Source organism: Pelodiscus sinensis, chromosome 3, assembly GCF_052426305.1.
Source record: "Pelodiscus sinensis isolate ZL-2025 chromosome 3, ASM5242630v1, whole genome shotgun sequence".
In the NCBI taxonomy this organism is placed as follows: domain Eukaryota; kingdom Metazoa; phylum Chordata; order Testudines; family Trionychidae; genus Pelodiscus; species Pelodiscus sinensis.
Window position 1 is genome coordinate 187489655 of NC_143054.1, and position 22085 is coordinate 187511739.

The window sequence follows — 22085 nt, forward strand, 5'->3', positions numbered from 1 at the left end:
AGGCTGTACTTTACAGTAAATAATATTCAAATTCTGTTTGTTGCAAGTACATTGAAAAGAAGTTTGTCATTTTCAGTAGTTGTTCCCTTCCCCCAAGTTTATTTAAAACTTTTTTTAAATATACTATTACTGCTATTTTCAGTTTAACCAGAATCCCTAAATATGATCAATATAAATGTTATTACATACATGGACAGAATCTGGCTACGCATTCAAATATTTGTAAGCTCAGACTTATTCCAGAGCCATCTGATTTTCAGCTATCTCCAATAAGCTGACAGTATCAACTTTTAACTTTTTAATCTAGATAAAAAATCATACTTTTTATAACTCAGGCCCGTCTCTCCTGACAGTCACGGCAGACTAACACACAGAGGATGTACAGTGTTCTCTGCAAGTTCTTAGCTGATTACTTCACCCCCAGGCACGTGCACATTCTTGTTCTATCACACCTTTGTTTGTGCTCAGAAACTGGTCCAAGCATATCCTTACTTTTGGGATTCTGAAAGTCAACACCCCTTCATTCTGGGGACTCTCTGTTCTCCATCCCAAACTTCATCCTTTCCCCATTTGTGAGTGTGGGGTCAATCTTGTTCTGCCCCCAAGCAACAAGGCTGGAGGAGCAGAGCACACAGGGGCTGCTGTCCTCCACTTCCCCTGCCAATCAGTGTGGGAGAGTCGAACATCTGCTGTGAGCACCAGGTTCCCCCGCTAGTCCCTCTGCTGGCTGCTAGCTGGCCTGTTGCCCCTTCTGCCCATGGCATGTAGGACATGTGCCCTTTCTTGGCCTCCCCAACCCACAAACACACACACACACACAGCACCACTGCCTACTAATGATGTTAAAGACTAGTCAACTAGTCAATTCCCCCCCCCCCTGCTGCCTCTATCAGATACAAGCAGCAAAGGCAGGGGGAAGAGGGGGTACTTCAAAGGGCAGCGCCACACAGCTGATCCTGGCTCAGCTTTGCAGTGCTGCCCCTTTGAACGCTGCCTCAGTGTTTCAAAGGGGCAGTGCTCACAGCTGATTCCAGGGTGCAGCCTTTCCACAGAACCCAGGACATCTGGGGACTCCCCAGCTGACCCTGGGCTCTGCATGGCATTTCAAAGCTGGCACCCACGTGTAGCCCAGAGTCAGCAGGACTTCTGCTGGCCCTGGGCTGCATACGACGTTCCGCATTCCTCCTTTGAAATGTACAAGAGCCCCCACTGGGGCTCTTGTGCATTTCAAAGGAGGAATGCGGAAGTGCGAGTAGTCAATGGAAATTCCATTGACTACTCGACAAGTAAATTAACCACAATTTAACATCCTTACTGCCTACCCAGTTTTCCTGTGCTAGCTACACCACTGGTTTGGTTCAGCAGGGAGAAGCAAAGTTCTGTAGATACTTGAATGTGAGAAGTTTATATTTGATGTAATGGAACAGAAGCTAGTGAAGTGGTTCCGGGAGTGGGGTGATGTAATTAGAGACAGGCAAGAAATCTTTGTGGCCATACTTTGGATATACTTGTATAGGGCAATGCTGAGGATCAGGAAGACCAGAGATGAGATTCTGAAGTAATCAAGGCAAGTGATGATTTAGACCTGGCTGAGAGTTTTAGCTATTTAGACATAGAGGATAGGTGAGGCTTGAAGCTTTCATAGAGGAAGAAACATCTGGACATAGTCTTGGTGTAAAAGGAGACAAAAATGGCCTTCCTATTCTGAGCCCAGGAGACAGAGATGATTGTAGTGTTATCATTAGCCATGAAGGAAGGAAGCGGAGAGGATTTGACAGAAAATCCTATTTTCTCTGGGTAATATCATCATTTGAACCAGCAATCCATGGATTGAGAATCTGAAAAATGATTTTTATATATAGACATGGACGGACAGATAGACAAAATTAGAGATTGTTGGATTTCATTTCTATTTTTACCCATTTTACTGTTTAGTTTTTGATATTTTAGTATCTTGTAAATTCCTAACAAAAAAAAACCAACAAACCAAACAGGTATTACAGGTTTATTAATTTCAGCAGCATACATCTGGGCCAAAATTGGTAGTTTCATTAGCAATAAAAGTCACATAATCATTATTTTGTTTTTTAAAAATAATTATACATTTTAAGCAACCTCATTTTATTGATGACATCTTAAATTTCAACACTGTAACCACTTAAAAATGTGCTCCTCATGTGGCTACATGAGCTGGAATGAACTTGCAGAGAACTTGAACAGGAAGTAAATGCTGATTGTAAGTTTACAAGATGAAATTTCTGCTGAAAATCCCTTTAAGGGAATCTTGTCATTTTCGGTTTATTATTAATAAAATTTCTCTTCCCCCTTACATTATTTAAAATAAATTCTTGAATCTCTACAGTCATTTTTTGTATTTAGTTAATGTTGAAAACTAGAACCCCTAAACTTAATCAATATAGGATGAGATTTTAAAGGCACAAAGGACCATTAAACTCCCAACACCTAAATCTCCCCCATAATCTGTAGATATGTGAGTAGACCCTAGCCATACATGTAACTATTTGGAAGCTGCAAGCAACTCTTTGCACATTCATTTATAGCTATTATCTTGAGTAAACTGACAGTATCAATTTTTAAAGAGACAAGGTGAATGAGGTAATATCTTTTACTGGAGCAACTGCTTTTGGTAAGAGAAACAAGCTTTTGAGCCTACACAAAGCTCTTCTTCAGGTCTTTAAACTCCTTAATCTTGATAAAAATCATATCTTTTGTGATGCAGCCCTCTCTACACAGAGGAAGTACAGTGCTTGCATCCAGTTTCTAACTAATTACTTTGCCCCCAAGACACTTGCCACATTCTTTTAAATCACACCTGTGTTTGTGATGGTCCAAAAACAGCCGGCTTTTGGGATTCTCAAAGTCAGCACCCCTTCATTTGGAGCCATCGCAATTCCTTCTCTTTTACTCTTCACTTTTCCTTAGTGTTTTTTCTGATGCTTAGAGTTCTGCTCATATATTTTCATTTCAGTACTACTGTTTGTGCTCTTGGACATGGGAAGACAGCTGAATATTTGACAAGCCAGTCATTTGTCTTTCCCTCTATGTTTTAATGTTGACAAATGAATGTAGAGCAAGCAAAAGGAGAATGCTAAGGGATAACATTATAGAAACATTATAGATGACCGGTCATCTGAAGAAGTGGGTTGTGCCCACAAAAACTCATGATACCATTTACATGTTTTGTTAGTCTTTAAGGTGCTACTAGACTGTTGTTTTTTAATAGAAAGAGTGTCATATGTGCATGAGCATGGCCCCGATGGTTCATCTCCCCAGGCTGAACTGGTTCCCGACGGAGTGGTAGCTGTCCGGCATGGCGAGCTTCCAAGTGGCAATGATGACCTGCTTCTGGAAGGGGATGGTGGGCTGCATGTGGGTGTCCATCACCATAGGGCAGGGGCGAGCCACTTGCAGAGCTCTAGGAAGGAGTCCGTCCACATGCGGAAGTTCTGGAGCCACTGCTGGTTGTCCCACTGCTCCATGACTATCCAGTTCCACCAGTTGGAACTGGTGTCCCGGCACCAGAAGCAGCGGTGCATGGTGTGCAGGGGAGAGTGAGTGGGGCTGTGCTGTATGAGCAGCATGTGGAGAGAGCTGAGGAGATGCCCCGCAGGGAGCTGAGGGTCCTTTTCCTGCAGTGCCACATGGGCAGCCTGCAGTAACTGGACCAGGAGGTGCGGCAGTAGGTCTAGGAGCCAGCGAGTGCTTTGCAGCAGGTCCAGCTCCATGTCTGGGAGTGCTGTGGTATCCACAAGGGCAACCAGAGCACTCCATAAGATGAGTTAGCTGTCCCTCGAGGAGGTAGGCAAAGATGAAGAGCTTGAGACACGGCTGTAGAGCGAAGTCCCTTTATCCACAAGCCTCAGCTAGCTTCAGCCAGCAGCTACAGTAAGTGCCTGCTGTCCTGATGCCCAGCCCGAAGTAATTCCGGGGGGCTTTAAATGTGATTCAGGCTCCAGTCAGTGTGGACGCGCTACTTCGAAATAGCTATTTTGGGAGTTATTATTCCAAAATAGCTTATTTCAAAATAAGTGGGTAGTGTTGACGTATTCTGAGTCTGAGAGATAGCCGTGGCTTTTTTACTTGGAGACATTGTCTCGAGAAAGTTCTCCTTTCCCTTCACATCCCTGCATGCAGTTAGAGTGCAGAATAATGACCAAGAATAAAATATCTCTTTGGATTTTTATCTTTACGATAAAAAATAATCAGGAGGTATTTTGTTTTTGCCACATGGAAAAAAAGTGTTCTGGGAGTGGCTGCTTCATATTCCCACATATGGACTTTGCCAGTGAGCCGGGCAGTCAACAGCATTGTTGGGCCCCTGGACAATGTGGAGGGAACAGCTCCATCCTCCTGGAAAGGTTGAAGCCTTGGGTGGGAGGGGCAGGGCTGGGGCAACCAACCTCAGTGCCTCCCAGAATGCCTAGAAACCACTCCCCCATGCACTGTGCAGTGCTCAATCTGGTGGTAATTCACTGCAAGCCAGAGCCCAGACCCTTTAGAATTCCTGAATCCAGGAGCAGCTGCCCCTTTGCCCCCATCCCATTGATGGGCCTGCCAATGAGTGCAGCTTTGATGATGAACCATTGCTAGCAGTGCCCATTGGAGTGCTCACAGCTCCCCTCCAAGAGACATTCAGAATCCCAAACATTTCTCTGTTGTCAAGGTAATGAACCAGATCCATTGGCTGAGTATTAGTCCAACTGGCGCATGCTCCATATCATCAGGGCCCTTTTGGCCAAGTCTTTCATACCTAGATCCCTAGCGTGTACTTTATTCTGATCAAATCCCTTCTGAGATCTCAGGGTGTCATTCTTAAGTATCCAAAGCTACCAGACTGATCTGAGAAATGTAGAAAAGTCTCTTGTTCTGACTTCTGATGCATTATGGGTTGCAGGATGCAGATCCCAATGCTGACAACCAGGCATCTTCTGATGAGACCGTCTTCTTTTATATTCTCCATCTGAAGGTGCAATTACATTTGCAGTAGGTGTTTTCTGCCTTTATTGGATAGGGTTTTACATCCAGCTAAGGTAATTTTGGGCGTATCTAGACTACACTAGAATTTCGAAAGTTACTTGGCTTGTCAACAAACGGGAGTGAGCTCAAAAGAATTTGCGAGAATTTGCATATACAGTATTCTTCCGAAAGTCTAGTGTAGTCTAGATACGCCCTTTGTCTCATCTAGCCTCTTTCCAGGCAGTGTCCAAACAAGTAGATAAATTCCCCAAAAGGGTTTTCAATACCTATCCAGCCCCATGCTTCCTGGTAGTAAAGGCAATGATCTAAAGGTCAGCAAGGGGATTAATCCATTCTAGTTCTTCAAACAAAGACAGAAAGAAAATGTTTCTCTTCCTCTGCTTTATATTTAATGGTAGCAAACTGTCAAGCTGTCAACTCTCACTTCCAATTTCACCTTTGGGAAAAATTATTAATATTCTCCAAATTCCTTCCTGACGAGCAGAGGAAGTTTGGCAAATGTGATCACAATGGAAATTCAGCAAGTGGAAAAATATGCCTTGAAGGTGATGTTTGACTCCTCACATTCTGTGGTGAGAGCTGTTGTTTCTGCCACTTCTCTAAGAAGGTTTTCTCACTGTTAATTGTATAACAGAGAAGATCACAGGCTTAATTGGGATGAATTAACCTGTAATGGAGGGGATTTTTGACACTTGTTGGCAATGGTCAGGCTAGTCAGGTTAATGAGGTAATTAACTCAACAAGGGGAAAATATATAATTGGCAGGAACAGGAAGCAAAGAGGGGAGCCCAGAGAATGAGCTGGGTGTGGCAGAGAAAGTTGGGTGGAAGGCTCCTCCTTACACAAGCTACACTAAATTTTATAATGCTGAATTTGAGATTAAAGATACACATAGTGGAAAAAACAGAGAGTGTGTATGTTGTAAAGAGCTCGTCCTCACTACCAGCCAGATTGATGGGGGAGCAATTGATCCGGCAGGGATCAATTTATCGTGTCTACTATAGACATGATAAATTGACTGCCAATTGCTCTCCCACTGACTCCAGTAATCCACCTCACTGAGAAGCACAAAGTTGATGAGAGAATGCCTGCTGTCAATGTACCATAGCCGACACCATCATAAGTAGAGCTAAGTCCATTGACTTTAGCTATACAGGGGAGCTGACAGCCTCTGTGGGCCCCTGGCAAGGCGGGGTGGGGGACAGCTCTGCACTCCTGGAAGAGACGGGGCTGAGAGTAGCTGTGCATTCCCCTCCCTCCCCCTACCACCACAAGCCTTAGTGCTGCCTGAGGTGTGCAACATGGTGCTCCAGTAGCAACTTAAAGGGCCTTTGAATTGCTGGGCCCTGGGTAATTGCCCACTCTCCCCCCTTCATTGATGAGCCTGTTTCTCTGCTGTTCATGTAGCTGAAGTTGCATAACTTAGATCAATCCCCCTCCCCCCCATAGTATATACCTGCCAAAGAGACCATTCAAACTGACCAGACAGAGTGGCACACTGGGTAGCAAAGGGAGACTCATGACAGCTTGTCTTAAGTGGTCAGGACTGCCACCAGAAAGCAAAGCAGAAGTTGAAGATCTTCCTTAGATAATGTGGAAGAGCTCTGCTCTGGGCCCCTGGAAGAGCGGGCCCTCAAGCAGAAGGGATGGGGATGGGGTAGCCAGTCCTCAGTGCTGCCCAGACTGCATCACAATTTAAAGAACCCAGGGCTGCAGCTGCTAGTGCTGCTGCAGTAGCAGTGGTGGCAGCCCAGGGCTCTTTTAAATTGCCAAAACTTATGGCAACTGCCTGCTTTGCCCCTCCTGACAGCAGCCATGCCTTCCTCCTCTTCTTTTACCCCTGATTTAAAGGAGTCACTAGTATCGGAAGCATCCAAGGAGAACCACAGTTCTCTTCTCAACACAGAAGTAATTTTAAACCAAAACCAGAAAGCAAGCAACTTTCTGTAATGTCTTCAAGATCAAGCCCCAGGTCCCACATTTGACAATTTTCCTGACAGCTACAATCAAACAAATTCTTTGTGCCCAACTCCTCCTGTCTGGAGACTGATTATGCCATTTCTCCTACCATGGGGCTTCTCTGGGAGCAAGCAGGTATTTAAATAATCCACAGTGAGCATCCAACATGGTTTGAAACTCTTCAATCCCCCATTCCTGTCCTTATTCATGGACCCCTCTCACAAGAGCCTGTAAAATCAAAGAGTCTGGCTCTTCTCAAAACAGGAGTGGTAGAAGAAGTCCAAATGGAATTCAGAAGGAAAGGATTCTATTCAAGATTCTTCTTGATTTCCAGAATGATGGTTGTCTCTGATCAGTCATAGGTCTAAGGAAACTAAATGCCATCATCAAGAAATTCTATCACAAATACCTCAGTTTTACAGAAGGAAGCAACCATTGTCAATGCAAAGTCCTTCCCTTTGGCCTGTCTACCACCTTCGGGATATTCAGATTGCCTTTCAGTAGCTTACTTGAGAAGGAAAGGGATACAAGTTTATCGTTACTTGTGCCTTTGCCTAATTAAAAAAAATAGAAAAACATTTTTTGCAAAGCCATTTCTCATACTTGTATCCTTTTTGAAAATCTGAGGTTCTTGATAAATCAAAAGAAATCTGTTCTAGAATACATTAAATCAGTACCCTTCATCAATTAAACAGGGCTCTTCTTCCTCAAGAAATATTTCAATTTGAAACATCCCAACTGCTATACATAGTCTAAGGTCTCAATCATCTCAGGCAATAATATTTTACCTGTTAATACTAGGTCTTCTAATTTCAGCAACCTATGTCACTCCATATGCTTATCTACAGATGAGAACCCTTCAGTGCTGGCTGTTTGCCAACTACAGATATAGCATAAACAGCATATATCAAACACTAATCATTCCGACAAAAATGCTTAACCTCAACATGTGCTCAAGGGAGTACAGTTCATCCTGCCAGCTCCACCAGGGACTGTCACTCTGAATACATCCAGTGTAGAATGGGAGCTCACTGACACACCTTCAGCGCTAGAAGTCATTGACTCCAAAGACAAGAATCCACAAAAACCTCAAATTCATTGGGCGTTAAAGGCTTCACATTCAACGCAAGATTCTTCAGGTGGCCACAGACAATACCATCACAGTTTATTGTATAAATAAGCAGGGAGGAACCCACTCTCCCTGGCTCTCCAGGGAAGTTCTATTATCGAAATGGCACATTACTCATTCTGATAGCACTCTATTTGCAGGAAAGAACAATGACTTAGTACATCAGCTAAGCAGGGTCAATGTGGATACACAAGAATCTTCCCTGATGACATCAGTAGCACAGGGAATCTCTGCCCAGTGGGAATACCTCACCATAGACTTATTAGCACCAAATAAATATGAGGTGTCAGATCTTTGGTTTGAGAGTTGGGATAGACTGTCATTTGATCTCATATGCATTTCTCCTGCTGTGAAATTTTGGGTTCTTGGCTACTTTTCCTCCCTGGCAGAAAGTTATACACAAGATAAAACAGGACAACAGCAGTATTATATCACCCTACCTTGTGCCAGGCAACAAGGGTTCCCAGTCCTTCTCTACCTGTTGACAGTGATCTTCAAGACCCTTCCTGTCTAGATTTATTGACCTGTCAGAGCAGTTGAGTCTGTCACCCAGACCCTAGATCTCTCTAGCTCAGTGGTGCTCATCCTTTTTTAATTAGCAACCCTCAGGGCCAGAAAAATTTTTGTTGAGCAAAAAAAAAAGTTCCGGTCATTTTGTTGCGGCCTCTGCCACTCCCCCCCAGCTGCACGTACGTCGGGCACCGAGCCGGGAAAATAGCCGCAACCCCCAAGGGTTATGCACCACTGCTCTAGCTGACTGCATGGGCAATACATTTCTAATAATGTCAAACTTTCATGTTCAGCTGACATACAAACTATTTTATTTAATTATAGGAAAGAAGCTACTAAAAATGGTATGTGTTAAAATGTGTTTTGTATGTGGGCAGTTGAAAATAGCATACCTCCTTCATAAGTCCCAGTCCAAAGTGTACTTAATCTCAGAATTCCTACTCTGGCTTTATCCTGTTTATCAAATATACTAGTTTTTACACTGGTTAACAATAAGTCAGTTGTCACACATGAGTCAGTAAATAGATTTACTTATCCATCTCTTCTGAAGGGTCTCCCTCCACTATGGGATCTTAACTTGGTTCTCACATAATTAATAAAACAACCTTATGAACCTCTGGGAGAATGTTCTTTATTTCATCTTTCAATCTTTCAGTTTTCCCCCCGCTCCCCCCAAAAAAACAACTCTGTTTTCCATAGGGCTGAAAGCCATGCCGCACATATTACTAAAATGATTTAGAAGTAAACAGTGCTTTGGCTTACTCTTTAGATAGGACAGAGAACTGTAGATGTTCTCCTATTTTCCTGAGCAGAAAATAAAAATTCACAACTTCTTTCTTGACAATTGTTGTATAGATGGATTGGACCAGTGGTCTCCAACCTTTTTAAGCATGAGATCACTTATTCAATTTAAATACAATCCAGGATCCACCTGAAACCCAAATACTCTTGCCCACACCTTCTCCAAGGCCGCGCCCCTGCTCCTCCTCACTCCATCCTCCCCATCCTCAGTCACTTTTATCAGGCTGGGGCAGAGGGGGAGAGGATGCGGACTCTGATCTTGGGCTAAAGGACTTGGAGTGTGAGAGGATTCTGAGCTGAGCCTGGGGCAGGAAGTTGAAGTGCTGGAGGGGGTTCAGGGTGTAGGCTGTGGGAGGGATTTTGGGTGCAGGGGGACTCAGGGATAGGGCAGTGATTTGGGGTGCAGGAGGGGTTCAGGACTGGGGCTAGGGTTCAGAATGCAGGCTCCAGCTGGGCACTGCTTACCACAGATGGTTTCTGGGTGATGGTGCAGGGGACTAAAGCAGACTCATGCCTACTCTGGCCCTGCACCACTCCAAAAAGCAGCCAGCAAACTCTCTCCATCCCTTCCCCTTCCCTCTTCCCCCGTGGAGATGGGAGACAGAGTGGAGGGAGGGGCACCCTGACATCAGCACCACCTCCTCTTCTTCCTGTGCCCTGCACAGCTGGGAGGCAGCTCCAAGGCAGAGGAGCAGGAACAGCACGACAGTGCTTAGACAGGCAAATGAAGTGCCGACACTTGATAGTCTCCCAGCCAAACCTGTCAGGATCACCTGTCATAGGCTCCAAGATCTACCTGTAGATCCTGATCTACTGGTTGGTAACCACTGGATTAGACTCTTCTTTCATTCAGGAGACATATTTTTTTGGCTTCAATACCTGTTCCCCAGGGAATTTAGTTTCACTTTGCTAGGATTAAGGTGGCATCTTCCGCATATCTTAGACTTATGCCAATTATAGATCTTTGGAAAGCTGCCACTTGGAATTTCATCCATACTTTTCACAAAGCAGCATGCCTTGGATCTAGCCTCTAGGTCAGATGCTCAATTTGGCAATGTAGTCCTACAGTTACATTTTAATTAGAACACCTAGCCTATAAGTCTGGCCTATAAGTGGGAATGTGCAGAAGCCACTCTGTGGTTACTTACTTGTAACAGACATTTTTCAAGATGGACTCTGCATGGAGAAGGTCCAGAGAAGAGCAACAAGAATGATTAAAGGTCTAGAGAACATGACCTATGAAGGAAGACTGAAAGAATTGGGCTTGTTTAGTTTGGAAAAGAGAAGATTGAGAGGGGACATGATAGTGGTTTTCAGGTACCTAAAAGAGTGTCACAAGCAGGAGGGAGAAAAATTGTTTTTCCTGTCCTCTGAAGGTAGAACAAGAAGCAATGGACTTAAACTGCAGCAATGGAGGTTTAGTTTGGACATTAGAAAAAAGTTCCTAACTGTTAGGGTGGTGAAACACTGGAATAAATTGCCTAGGGAGGTTGTAGAATCTCCATCTAAGAGTAGGTTAGATAAATATCTATCAGGGATGGTCTAGACAGTACTGGGTCCTGCCATGAGGGCAGGGGACTGGACTCGATGACCTCTCGAGGTCCCTTCCAGTCCTAGTATTCTATGATTCTATGTTCACACTCCCCACCCATCTTCCTCTCTTCCTTGGAGTCCTATTCACAACACGTACTTAACGAGGCAGTGAAAGGAGCTGAGGCAATGCGAGTGCCATTTTTCTCTTAAACACTCTGGAATCGTGAGGATAGGAACAAGAAGGAGCATGTAAACCCTCCAGTGTGGGCATGGCTAACTAACCTGCATCATCCGAGCAGCACTGGTTGGCGTATCCCATGAGTGTAAATAGGTTGCTTCCACCTTGTAGATCCTCAGTTACAAGGAAGTACCCTTCATTTACTGTAGTGAGCAAAACTGCCAGGCTGGTGGTGCACATCTCTGTCGTAAAGGCACTACCCTCAAAGGTTAGACCATCAAAACAGATCTCTCTCTCCCTTGAGGAGAGATAAACACTGACCTCGAATTACAGCAGGCAAAGAAGGACCCATGACATGGGGAAATTAGAAAGCTCTCTGATCCATGAATTGAGTCTCCAGTACTCTGCAATTAAACATATGAGTATCATAGTGGCCATGAAACCCTGAGCGGACATGGAAGTCTCCCTATCTATTAAAATGTTCAAGTCATTGAGCACTATTAATCTCAGTATCTCCAAAATCATTGCAGTGAGAATCCACATCTCAAAGAATTTATAGTGCAACAGAACAATCAGAGCTTTATCTGAAAACTCTCATACCAAATGAAAAAACTCCATCACACTCCAGACATTAGCATTAGCTCAAGAGATGTCCCACGCTTTTGGTTAGATGTACACAATGTGGCCACACCGCCTGCCATCCAATCGCTGTTCGGTTCATGTTGCAGCAGCTAGGGCCAGCTGCACCAAAGACTCGGAAGCATCCAGCTAAAGTTTCAGTTATTCATGCAGCGTTGTCAGGCTCACTTTTATCTGTTCAAGGATGATCAGTTTTTTATGTATTATTAACTGGAGACCTTGCTTTCAACAACATGAGTAGGGTAGAAAATTTGCATAGGGAAAGAATAGTACAAAGAAAATTAAAATATAACAGTAGGTTCATCTGTTCCATTTGTGTTGGTGATCTAAGCAAGAAAAGAGTCTCTTTCTTTCAAAATCTCTTTTGTTACTTGTCTGATTCATTTTAGATTAATCTTTTATTTTGCTTTATTTCCAAAGGACATCCATTACCTTGCGGTAGATAAGGGTGAATTGGCACTAGCTGAAGTGGCAAAGAAAAAAGCTAACGACATTGATGCAGAATCAATAACGACTGGAGTTGGTAAGAATTAAGGCTGTTTATAAAAAAAACCCTTTTGTTTGAATCAATACTTGTTCTGCATCACCACAATGTTCTACTTGTAGGGGGTTATTGGTTAATTTGAATTGTTTTCTTGGAAAAGGAGGTGATGTTTTTATTTAGGGGGAAGGAGGTAAGCTTATGAAAACAGCATTGCTTTGCCTTTGGGTATAGAAGCGAGAATCGTGTCAGCATGAGGGCTGCTAAGCAAAAGAGTAAAACACCGGTTTTATAGAAAATAAGAAAAAGGGTTGATGAATGCTATGCACATTGCAATGAGAGTAGCATAAAGGATCCTGATCCTGAATCCTTATTCATACAAGTAAACTTTATTTATTCAATACCAGCTTGTGGAGCCCTTCCTCAGCCTGCTAAGCATTAGCTCACACAAGAAGTCCCAGTGAAGACAACAGGCTTCTCGTTGGGAGGCTCTGGAAGTGCTCAGATGAGATAAGTGCTCACCAGCCTGATCAGCTGTTTGTCAGCTCAGCGCATTAGTTTGGACGCTTCGCGGTCGACATCAAAGGCATTTGTCGACCGCCCCGGTAAACCTTATCCCAAAAGGCATAACGGGGCAGTCAACAAATGCCTTTGATGTTGACCGCAGAGCATCCAGACTAGCGCGCTAAGCCGACAAACAGCTGATCGGCTCAGCACAGCAGCCATTTTAATTTAAATGAATCAGCGATTATTTAAATCGCCGCTTCATTTGGGTATGTCTAGTAAACTAATCTACATGGCTCTGGCGACAGAGGCATGTAGTCTAGACATACCCTAGGAGAAAAAGGTTGAGCTTTTAGGAGTACTATGTGTAATACCCATTTTCCTTATTCCAATGCACTTCTTTGCTGTGCGAGTTTTTCTGTGATCCTTTTCATTTGTCACCTAACAAGAAAGTAGGATGATCTTGCGGTCAAGACATAGGCTTTGGGGGTCAGAAAATGTAAGTTTCAGGCTGGCAATTTTTTTTTAGGGAAAGGTTGTCAAAATTAGAGGATTATTACTTTGAGTTTACATTTGTACATATCCGATTATGTATGCAATGCCAATGTACACGTGCAAGTCAGGTATTTTTATATGTGTGTGCTAGTTCAAAGCCTAATGAGCTACATGGGCTTGTAAAAATCTGACTTGCATGGATACATTGCATGTTTGCACACATATATATATGCGGCTGCATACATTCAGTGCTACACAGTTAGCCCTTAATCTCTCTGCACCTTACTCTCATTATCGGTAAAACAGACATACCAATGTTTAGAGATTTTATGAGGTGAAATTAAAGCTTTGAGAGTATATTGAGAGTCTTTCATGGAAAGCCCTCTCTCTGTAAGTGCTAATTCTTATTATTTTACAGTAAACTCCTCAGCACAGCTGACAGCCTCACTGGGTCCCTAGGAAAGCGATGGGGTGCCCTGCTCCGTGAGCCTGGAAGGGGTGGGGCTTTAAGCAGAAGGAGCAGGGCTGGGGCTAGGCAGCCCTTAGTACCGCTGGGAGAGTGTGCCTCTCCCCGCCCCCTTCCCCATCCCCAGCTCTCAGTGTACCACATGGTGCTCTGGCAGCACTTTAAAGGGCCCGGGGCTCTGGCTGTTGCTGTTGTTGCAGTAGCGGCGGCAGCAGCCAGGAGCGCCAGGCCCTTTTGTATTGCGGGGTCCACAGGCAACTGCGTTTCCTTCCGCCCCCTCTCCCCCCAGCATCAGTGAGCCTGAAACTTCTTCACTGTGACTAATAAAAAGATCAGTCCATTATCTGAAGCAGTCTTTAAGATGTTGTCGTTTTCTGAATAATTAATATCAGGGTGGTTCAAAATATTTAGTAAATCCAAGGCCCCCATGATAGTTGTAGCTTAGCATGTTGGAGCACTGAGGGCCTGATTCCTTTGCTCTTGGAATCTGTGAGAATCTTTCTACGAGTCCCGGAATTGGTTATGACCCTCGGTACTAGAAAAATGAGTTGTGGGTTTTGTTTGGTTTTGCATTACTCTGCTTTAATTTTAAGTTTGTGATGCAGGAAGGAAGAATCATTAGCAAAAAAGGTTTTATGAGGCCTGGGCATTGTTTAACCACTCATAAACAAAAGCCAAATAAACCACCCCCTGATGTGTAAATTGCAGTGTCAATGCCACGTTACCTCTGAGAAGCGAATCACGCAAAAGTTGGAAGCGTCAGAATTACAGTGCAAGCAACAATCTTAACTCTGCCTCTCGGAAGGCATGTATTACAACTGAGTCTTTCATTACAGATCATTTTTGCAGCAATACACAAGACACTTTCTTCATTGAAGTGTGCATAGAAAAATTAAGTTATCAGCTGCCCCAGTGTATTGTGATCCCCATTTTTGAGAGACAGCCTGAGTGTCCAGGCCCCTTTTATTGAAACCAGGGTTTTATCCAGCTCCCTTGTCTGTTTTCTCTTCCCTCCTCCTACTTTGCCTCTTCATCATTTTGTAACCCCGGACCTTTCATCAGCAGTGAAAGTAACTTAACATTTTTTTACAGGTCCTGTCCTATTGCAACCTGGGTCCCTGCCAGCTCTTTAAATAGCTCCCTGCTGGCTTTTGCTGCAGCTCAGCCAGCTCCTGCCAGAGCTGTGCATCTGGGCGCACCCGCTTCCTTTCACCTCTGCCTTTCATTCATCCTGTTTCCCACTCCCTGTGGCTCTCTGTGCCATCACTGTGCTCTCCACTCGCTTTCCTCTCTTCTGCTGCTCTGTTTCAAGGGCATTTGAGGCTTCCTAAATCAAGCCTTTCACTTGCACTGTGAATTTCAATAGGAAGGCAGCAACCAAAGCAAACAGTGAGATGTGCAAGTGGTATATCACAGAGGCACATGGGCCCAAATTGTATGCAAAGGTAGGGAAAGTGATGGTAATATCAAGGGATGTGTCATGAAGGCCACAGAATGAGTTCCCTTCCCTCCCTAAATAATATTTTCCCCTAAACCATTTATTTCTCAATTACATGTTATCTCTGTACCAATCTCATCCACATTATGTAATATGTACTTCCTAGCCCCAACCCATCCTAGCCAACAGGGCCTAGCTCTCAGCCAGCAGGGCCCTGCCCTCACATCCCATTTCCAGCTGGCACAGAATTCATGCAGCAAGCAGCAATGCCTGGTGAGTGTGAGCACGTGCCAGATGTCTGCTAGTTACTTGTTGCTTCTGCTGCCCATCCATCAATCCTTTACGTGCTCCCCCTCTTGCTGCCTCTCGCTGCTTCATGCTCCACAGCCCCGCTCCTCCTCCATATCCCCCCCTGGAGAGTGCATTCCCTTTCCAGTGAGCCTGCATGTCCCCTGTTATTGCGTAGGCTCCAGCTACCAGGAGAGATGGATCTGTCCTGGGGCCCAGCCAGGCAAGGAGGGTGGAGCTCGCTAGCCAGGGAGGGTCAGGTTGGTTGGTAACCCTCTGTGTGAGAAAGGTGTGCAGGTACAGGGGGGGTCCCTCTCCTGCTGTGAACCCGAACGCCTTAAAGGTAAGAAGGTAAATAGAAAGACCCCAGCTATGCAGTATTTATGTTTAACAGGGGCTCAGTCAAATTGATGTTAATTTGAACATTTGCACTGCATAGTTCTGATTGATTGCCATTGAACTCACCTGAATACAAGTAATTTTACCAAGTGTCCCATATTCAGCATAGGGAAATGTAGTCACTCTACTTAATGTTGCAAAGGAGGTAATTTCTGGATTTTTAGTGTATTTGAGCTCCTTATATTGTCAGTATTTGCCATGCATATATCCGAGAAATAACTATTGAAGGATCCTACAGCCAATAAGAATCTCTTGGTGATTTTAATGAAAACACTGTAGAACCATTGACATTCCTTTGTGTTCCAGGAGATAAGAACACAGCTAGTTTTACTCAAGGTTTTTTTTTGGGGGGGGGGGAGGAGGGGTATACGGAGTCAGCTGGGCTCTCTGCTATTCCTTGCCCTTGGTCTGGGCCGAAACAGACATTGTTAGATTAATTCGATAAAAGCTTTTTAAGAGAAAGCATTCTCAACGGATTTGATGTTTGAAATCCTATGAGAATGCATCCTGTGGTATTATGAGATCAAAATAATGGCACTGTACACTTTCCCAGAGTAGAAATGCAAAGTCCTTCCCTTTTCTCCAACTCCAATTTGAACTGGAGACAGGTGGCCCTGGATTTTACGACTGTCCTTAATCTAGTTTTTGGATCACAGTTAAATTCTGTTGAATTACTTCCCCAGCAGGTCTTTAACACAAGCTTTTTGGCAAAACCTCAGTGATTTCCCTATGGCCTTGTCCTGAAGCTTGTTCAGTACTTCCCAGTTAGCTGTATTGACAGGAACAATATAGACATTTTTAAAAATGTCTAGTAAAGAGAAATCTCGGCTTACTAGCAGAGGATTTGTATTAGTATTTGTACACACCCTACTAGAGCACAAATAACTAGGTATTGTTTTTCCTCTGTAGAAGAGCACATCTGCTTAATTCAGTAGACTATAGATTGCTAATGTAAAGCTCAGCTCTGAAGCTATAAAGAACTCACAAGGTACAATGTGTTAAAAAATGCCATGTTTAATAATGATGATAGAAGTAAAGAACTCAACCATTCAATCATCACTGCACTATGAATACCCAATGAAGAGCATATGTAGTAAAATGTCAGAAAGTTTCCCAAGGCCAGCTTCCAACAAATTATATTAGGGCCCAGTAAGATGAATTTATTTTAACCTTCAAATCAATAGCTTTCCCCCAAAAGGAATTCATGTTGTGACAAGAAAGACAGATAAATGCTGCATAGTTCAAAGGCAAACTGCGAAGCACTATACCTTTACTTAGAAATTAAATTTAAAATATTAGTAGCTCTAATGTTTAGGCAACATTTTTAACAGTGGTACCCTAATCACACAACTGGAGGAGTGGTAATTCCACTGTTCTAAAAAGGCCTTTGGGGCAGACTTTCTCAGCAGTCCATTAGTTGACGTGAGAGACATGTGAGTTTTTGCTCTTTAAAAAAAAATATTCTTAATATCCAGATACAGTGATACAGAAATACTGAGGTATTTCTTCTTGTAGACACCATAGTAGGAGACTGAGTCACCTGCCTTCCCACACCTATAAAGAAGCTCAGGCGGATCACCGCATTCTCAGAGAATTCCACTGGCTCCATTGGGATTTCAAAATCATTTAAAATTTCCTTTTCTAATTATCTGGAGACTGGGTGTTAGCCTGTCTTTGTAAAGTGCTTTGAGATCTACTGATGAAAAAAGCTATATACGAATAAGTTGGTGTTATTACAAGTATCTAAAAGGATGTTACAGGGAGGAGGGAGAAAAATTGTTCTCCTTGGCCTCTGATGATAGGAAAAACAAGAAGCAATGAGCTTAAACTGCAGCAAGGGAGGTTTAGGTTGGACATTAGGAGAAACTTCCTAACTGTCAGGGAGGTGAAACACTGCAATAAATTGCCTAGGGAGGTTGTGGAATCTCCATCTCTGGAGATATTTCAGAGCAGGTTAGATAGACATTTGTCAGGGATGATCTAGATGGTGCTTAGTCCTGCTGTGAGGGCTGGGGACTGGTCTTGATGACCTCTTGAAGTCCCTTCCAGTTCTGGTATTCTATGATTATTAGTTTACTGTATCAGTATTACATCATGGGAATTTATTTTAAACAAATGGCCTTTAAGCACCAAAAGGGAAAGTCAAAAAGTCCAAAATAGATCCCTAAAACAAAAGGAAAAACTATGTAGCACTTTAAAGACTAACAAGATGGTTTATTGGTGATGAGTTTTCGTGGGCCAGACCCACTTCTTCGGATCATATTCTGGAAGAGAATTGGCAGGACCATATATACCAATTCTCTTCCAGAATATGATCTGAGGAAGTGGGTCTGGCCCACGAAAGCTCATCACCTGTTAAACCATCTTGTTAGTCTTTAAAGTGCTACATAGTTTTTCCTTTTGTTTTAGCAAGATTAGACTAACACGGCTAGCTCTCTATTACTAAAATATATCTCTGTGAGTCACCGATATATCCTGATCATGAACTGACTCTGTAAGTTTGAGTAGCCAGCAGTTCTGTTTAACTCTTCGGAGAATTCCTGCATTTTAGGCACTCAAGTGCACTTGTTCTTTTTTACTTTCTTTGAAATACTCCCACTGTCTAAGAGCAGTGTTTTGGAGGTCACTGATTGGCATGGCTTGCACTCCTAATGTTTTCTTGAATCGCTCATTCATATCATGAGAAATTGCTCCAACTGCTCTAATAATCAATAGGATTGATTGTTGTCTATACTGTAACCATTTAATTTTGAATTAGAGTTTTTCATAATTTTTCTCTTCTTGTTCCTGTTGTTGTTCCTGTTGTTGTTGTTGTTATTATTATTATTATTATTATTATTATTTTATTATTATTATCTAATAGTTTGTTTCTCATCATTCCTTTCATTCTTCTACCAATAGGCTTTCTTTAATCCCTTCTCTACTGTTGGTTAGAGAGCATTCTCTTTTTGCAACTCCTCCTATCTGGAACAGCTTTCTCACGTCCACCTGCCTCATTGTCTTTCCAGCTCATTTCTCCTCATTTCATTCTTCCTCTTCTCATATTCATTATTTCATGCTGCTGTAAGATGTTTGGGGATAATGTTTGCTATCCAAAATAAAGTTGTGTTATACAGTGAACATAGAGCAAAATCTAATTGGGCCAATTAAGAATATTCCCATGTTGGCCTTCATATGACAAAGGACTAGATGTCCATAACTGTTCTGAAAAGTTTGGGCCTCCAACTTAAAAACCAGGCTCATGTTCATTTATTTGCATCCCAGTATAAGTCAGTCAGATCCTCAGGAACGAAATAACTTGCTTGGGGTATTCCAATAATATGATAGTTTCCCCTGGGAGGCAAAAAATATCAATTTGGATCCAAAATGTTCCTTTCACACCCAACTGGCAGTTAATCTATAGTGAGAAAAGAGTTCCACCATGTGATTTTTCAGAATACTGTGCCAGGCATAATGCATTCATTATTAAGTTCCTTGTCATCCCTTTCAGTCATTTAATGATGCTTACATATTACCACACATGGGTTCTGATCCAAAGCCCACTGGAGTCCAAGAAAAATTCCCATTTACTTCTATAGACTGGATTCGGACTATAGCATGTAACAATCTCACATGCTCACCTGAGGTGCTTGATCCTGCAATATGCTGAGGGCTCTCAATTCCTATTAATTTCAGTGGGAACTGGGAGTACTCAGTGCCCTGAAGATTGAAGCCCTACTGCATCTCTAGTTCTCAATCCTTCCTTAGGCCAAGGGTGGGGAACTGCAGGCCCAGAGGCCAGATGTGGCCCCCAGCTTGCTTGGATCTGGGCCCCGGGGCTCAGGGCTCCCCCCCAGCATTGGAGAGCCCATGCTGGCTCTCCTTCCCTCTCCCCCTCTTCCCCCCACTGCTGGGCTGGAGCACACAATCTTGAGCCCCACTAGCCTCTGGTGTGTGAGGGGAATGTGGATGTCTTTCTCCTTCTCAGTCAGGGGTCACACCCATGATGGTTTGTTTGGTTTTTCTCTGGTTCCCCACCCCTGCATTAGACCCTCGTTGTTCATACAATCATAGAATCATAGAGCTGGAAGAGACCTCAAGAGGTCATCAAGTCCAACCCCCTGCCCAAGGCAGGACCAATCCCAGTGAAATAATTGTTGTTGCAATGTATTTTACATCATTTTGTAAATTGACTGGCTGCTTGTTCTACTTCATTTTATTGTTAGTTTTTTGTTACTTGCATTTTTATTTCTCACCAATATTAGGGAAGAATAAATCTTCATCTCTTAATATTGTGGTGTTTCTGGTCACTAACTGCGTTATTTATTGCATTGTCCCTGAACAACATCACACCAGATCCTTGTTTTACTTGAAGTATATAGTTATGCCAAACTATTTTTGGCTCCTCTTCACCTACCTTCACTTCATTGTGTCATGATGTCAGTTTTGATCTATACCTTCCTACTGCTAGGCAGTGTTGCCTAAAGACATAATCTTAAGCCCCTAATAATTATAAGTACATCAAAGACTGGCTGCTTTGCTTAGCTGCAGAGGGTCTACACAAGGCTCTGTGTACCTGAACTTGAAAGAGATTTATAGTTTTCAGTCAGGTTTTTAGAATAATTATGACATTCCTTAACTTTTTTCTTGTCTATTGTGACATAATGTTTGCTATGGAATGTAACTTACTTTTAAAAAGTGCCAGTACCCAAATTATCAAATGAAATTAAAAGACGGTTCAACTTTAGATCTTGATTTTTAAATGAATTGATTCCCATTTTATTTGTAATATTCTTGGTATGGTATTTGCCAACTATATCCAAGATGGCAAGAACTTTGAGGCTAGCCAGGCTTGTTGCTTTTGTCTTCATGGGATGGTATTTCAGACAGAAAAAAATCAGCAATATGGAAGAGCCAGCTATTGTGTAACATCCATACACCATAATCTGTAACGTAGGTAGGCTGGGACAAGGACTCAAGGAGGGGACAGAAACCAGAACTGAATGCAAAGGAGGGAGATGGACACAGAGATGTAGAGTGGTAGCTAGGGGTAGGGATGATTGGAACAATGAGACTGGGACTGTACAAGCAAACTGAATTCTGGAATTTCCTAACTTTCGAGTGCTTGACTTTGCAACCTTAATAGGGCTCTTCTAACAGTTTTTATGTAATAGATATACCGATTGTGGGTATGTACACCAGGCCTGCACGAGGTGTATAATTGCTATTGCTGGCTCAGCATTGCATGTGTAGAACCTGCAGACTGTATTTCCTGACCCAGAGGCCACTCCTATCATGGGGAGCCAGAAGACCAACAGACTGATCGGGTCCCTGGGCAAGGTGGAGGGGGTAGGCAGCTTTCTGGAAGGTGTGGGGCTGGGATAGCCAGCCTTCTGTACTACTTGGAGCATGCTGCACTGGCCCCCACATCCACCCAGCCAGCCTTGAGAGCTGTCTGGAGTGCACCATGTGGTGCTCCAGTAGCGATTTAAAGGACCAGAACTTCCAAACCTTCTGTGGCAGTGGCAGCCAGGAGTCCCAGTCCCTTTGAATCATCAGGCCCCAGGGCAACTGCCCACTTTGCTCCCTCTGTCAGAGGCCTCTGGGGAACCTATGGAGTGACCTATCTGGGCACGGGTGGGGAATCCAGAGTCAGAGCAAAAATAGTCCACAGTATCCCCCTTATGCCCCTGCAGGTTCAGTTGTGCTTTTATGTGTACGCAGCAGCCAGAATCTGGCTCACAGTCAGCTACTTTGTACCTGCTGGATAAAATCTACTATGTATATGTAAAATGATATTAGTGTTCTACCATTTGTGAGATTCTCTTTCCATGCTCTGTCTACTTAGCAGTAGGTGTGTGTCTGTATGTTCATGTGATGTACTTCAGCTCCTTCCTCAAGGCTGTAGTTTCTCTGATTTTAGTATTTTTTAGAGCGCATTCATATATATAAAAGGAGTAGCCAGCAAACACATACTTGCATGGCAGTTGGTATGCACACCAAGGTTATAACCTTTCTTCTGTTTACTCTGTATAATGTAACATGATGTGACAGGGTGTAACACATCACAGAGGTAACATGTCAGCTGAGGAATTTGAAGAAGAGGTGTTTTTCTGGAACACACAACTATAAAATGTGTGATGTTTTAAGCCAACCATGTACATAAAATTGTAATATCAGAAAAGGTCGTGTTAGCTTGTTGCCCACCAAATGTGTCAGATGAATATTCACTGCACAGAAGGTGGAAGGGGTAAAAAAGGAAATATTAGCCCTAACCAGGGGCAGATT

General features: G+C 43.2%; 1 protein-coding gene across 3 annotated transcripts in view; it reads left to right on the forward strand.

Moving 5' to 3' along the window:
- WDPCP (WD repeat containing planar cell polarity effector) overlaps nucleotides 1–22085 on the forward strand; it is a 248485-nt gene that overhangs the window by 177475 nt on the left and 48925 nt on the right. For all 3 annotated transcript variants that reach the window (XM_075925595.2, XM_014569024.4, XM_075925596.2), the window contains one exon: nucleotides 12168–12270. In XM_075925595.2, the coding sequence (XP_075781710.2) occupies nucleotides 12168–12270 (103 nt within the window). The remainder of the gene's footprint in view (nucleotides 1–12167; nucleotides 12271–22085) is intronic.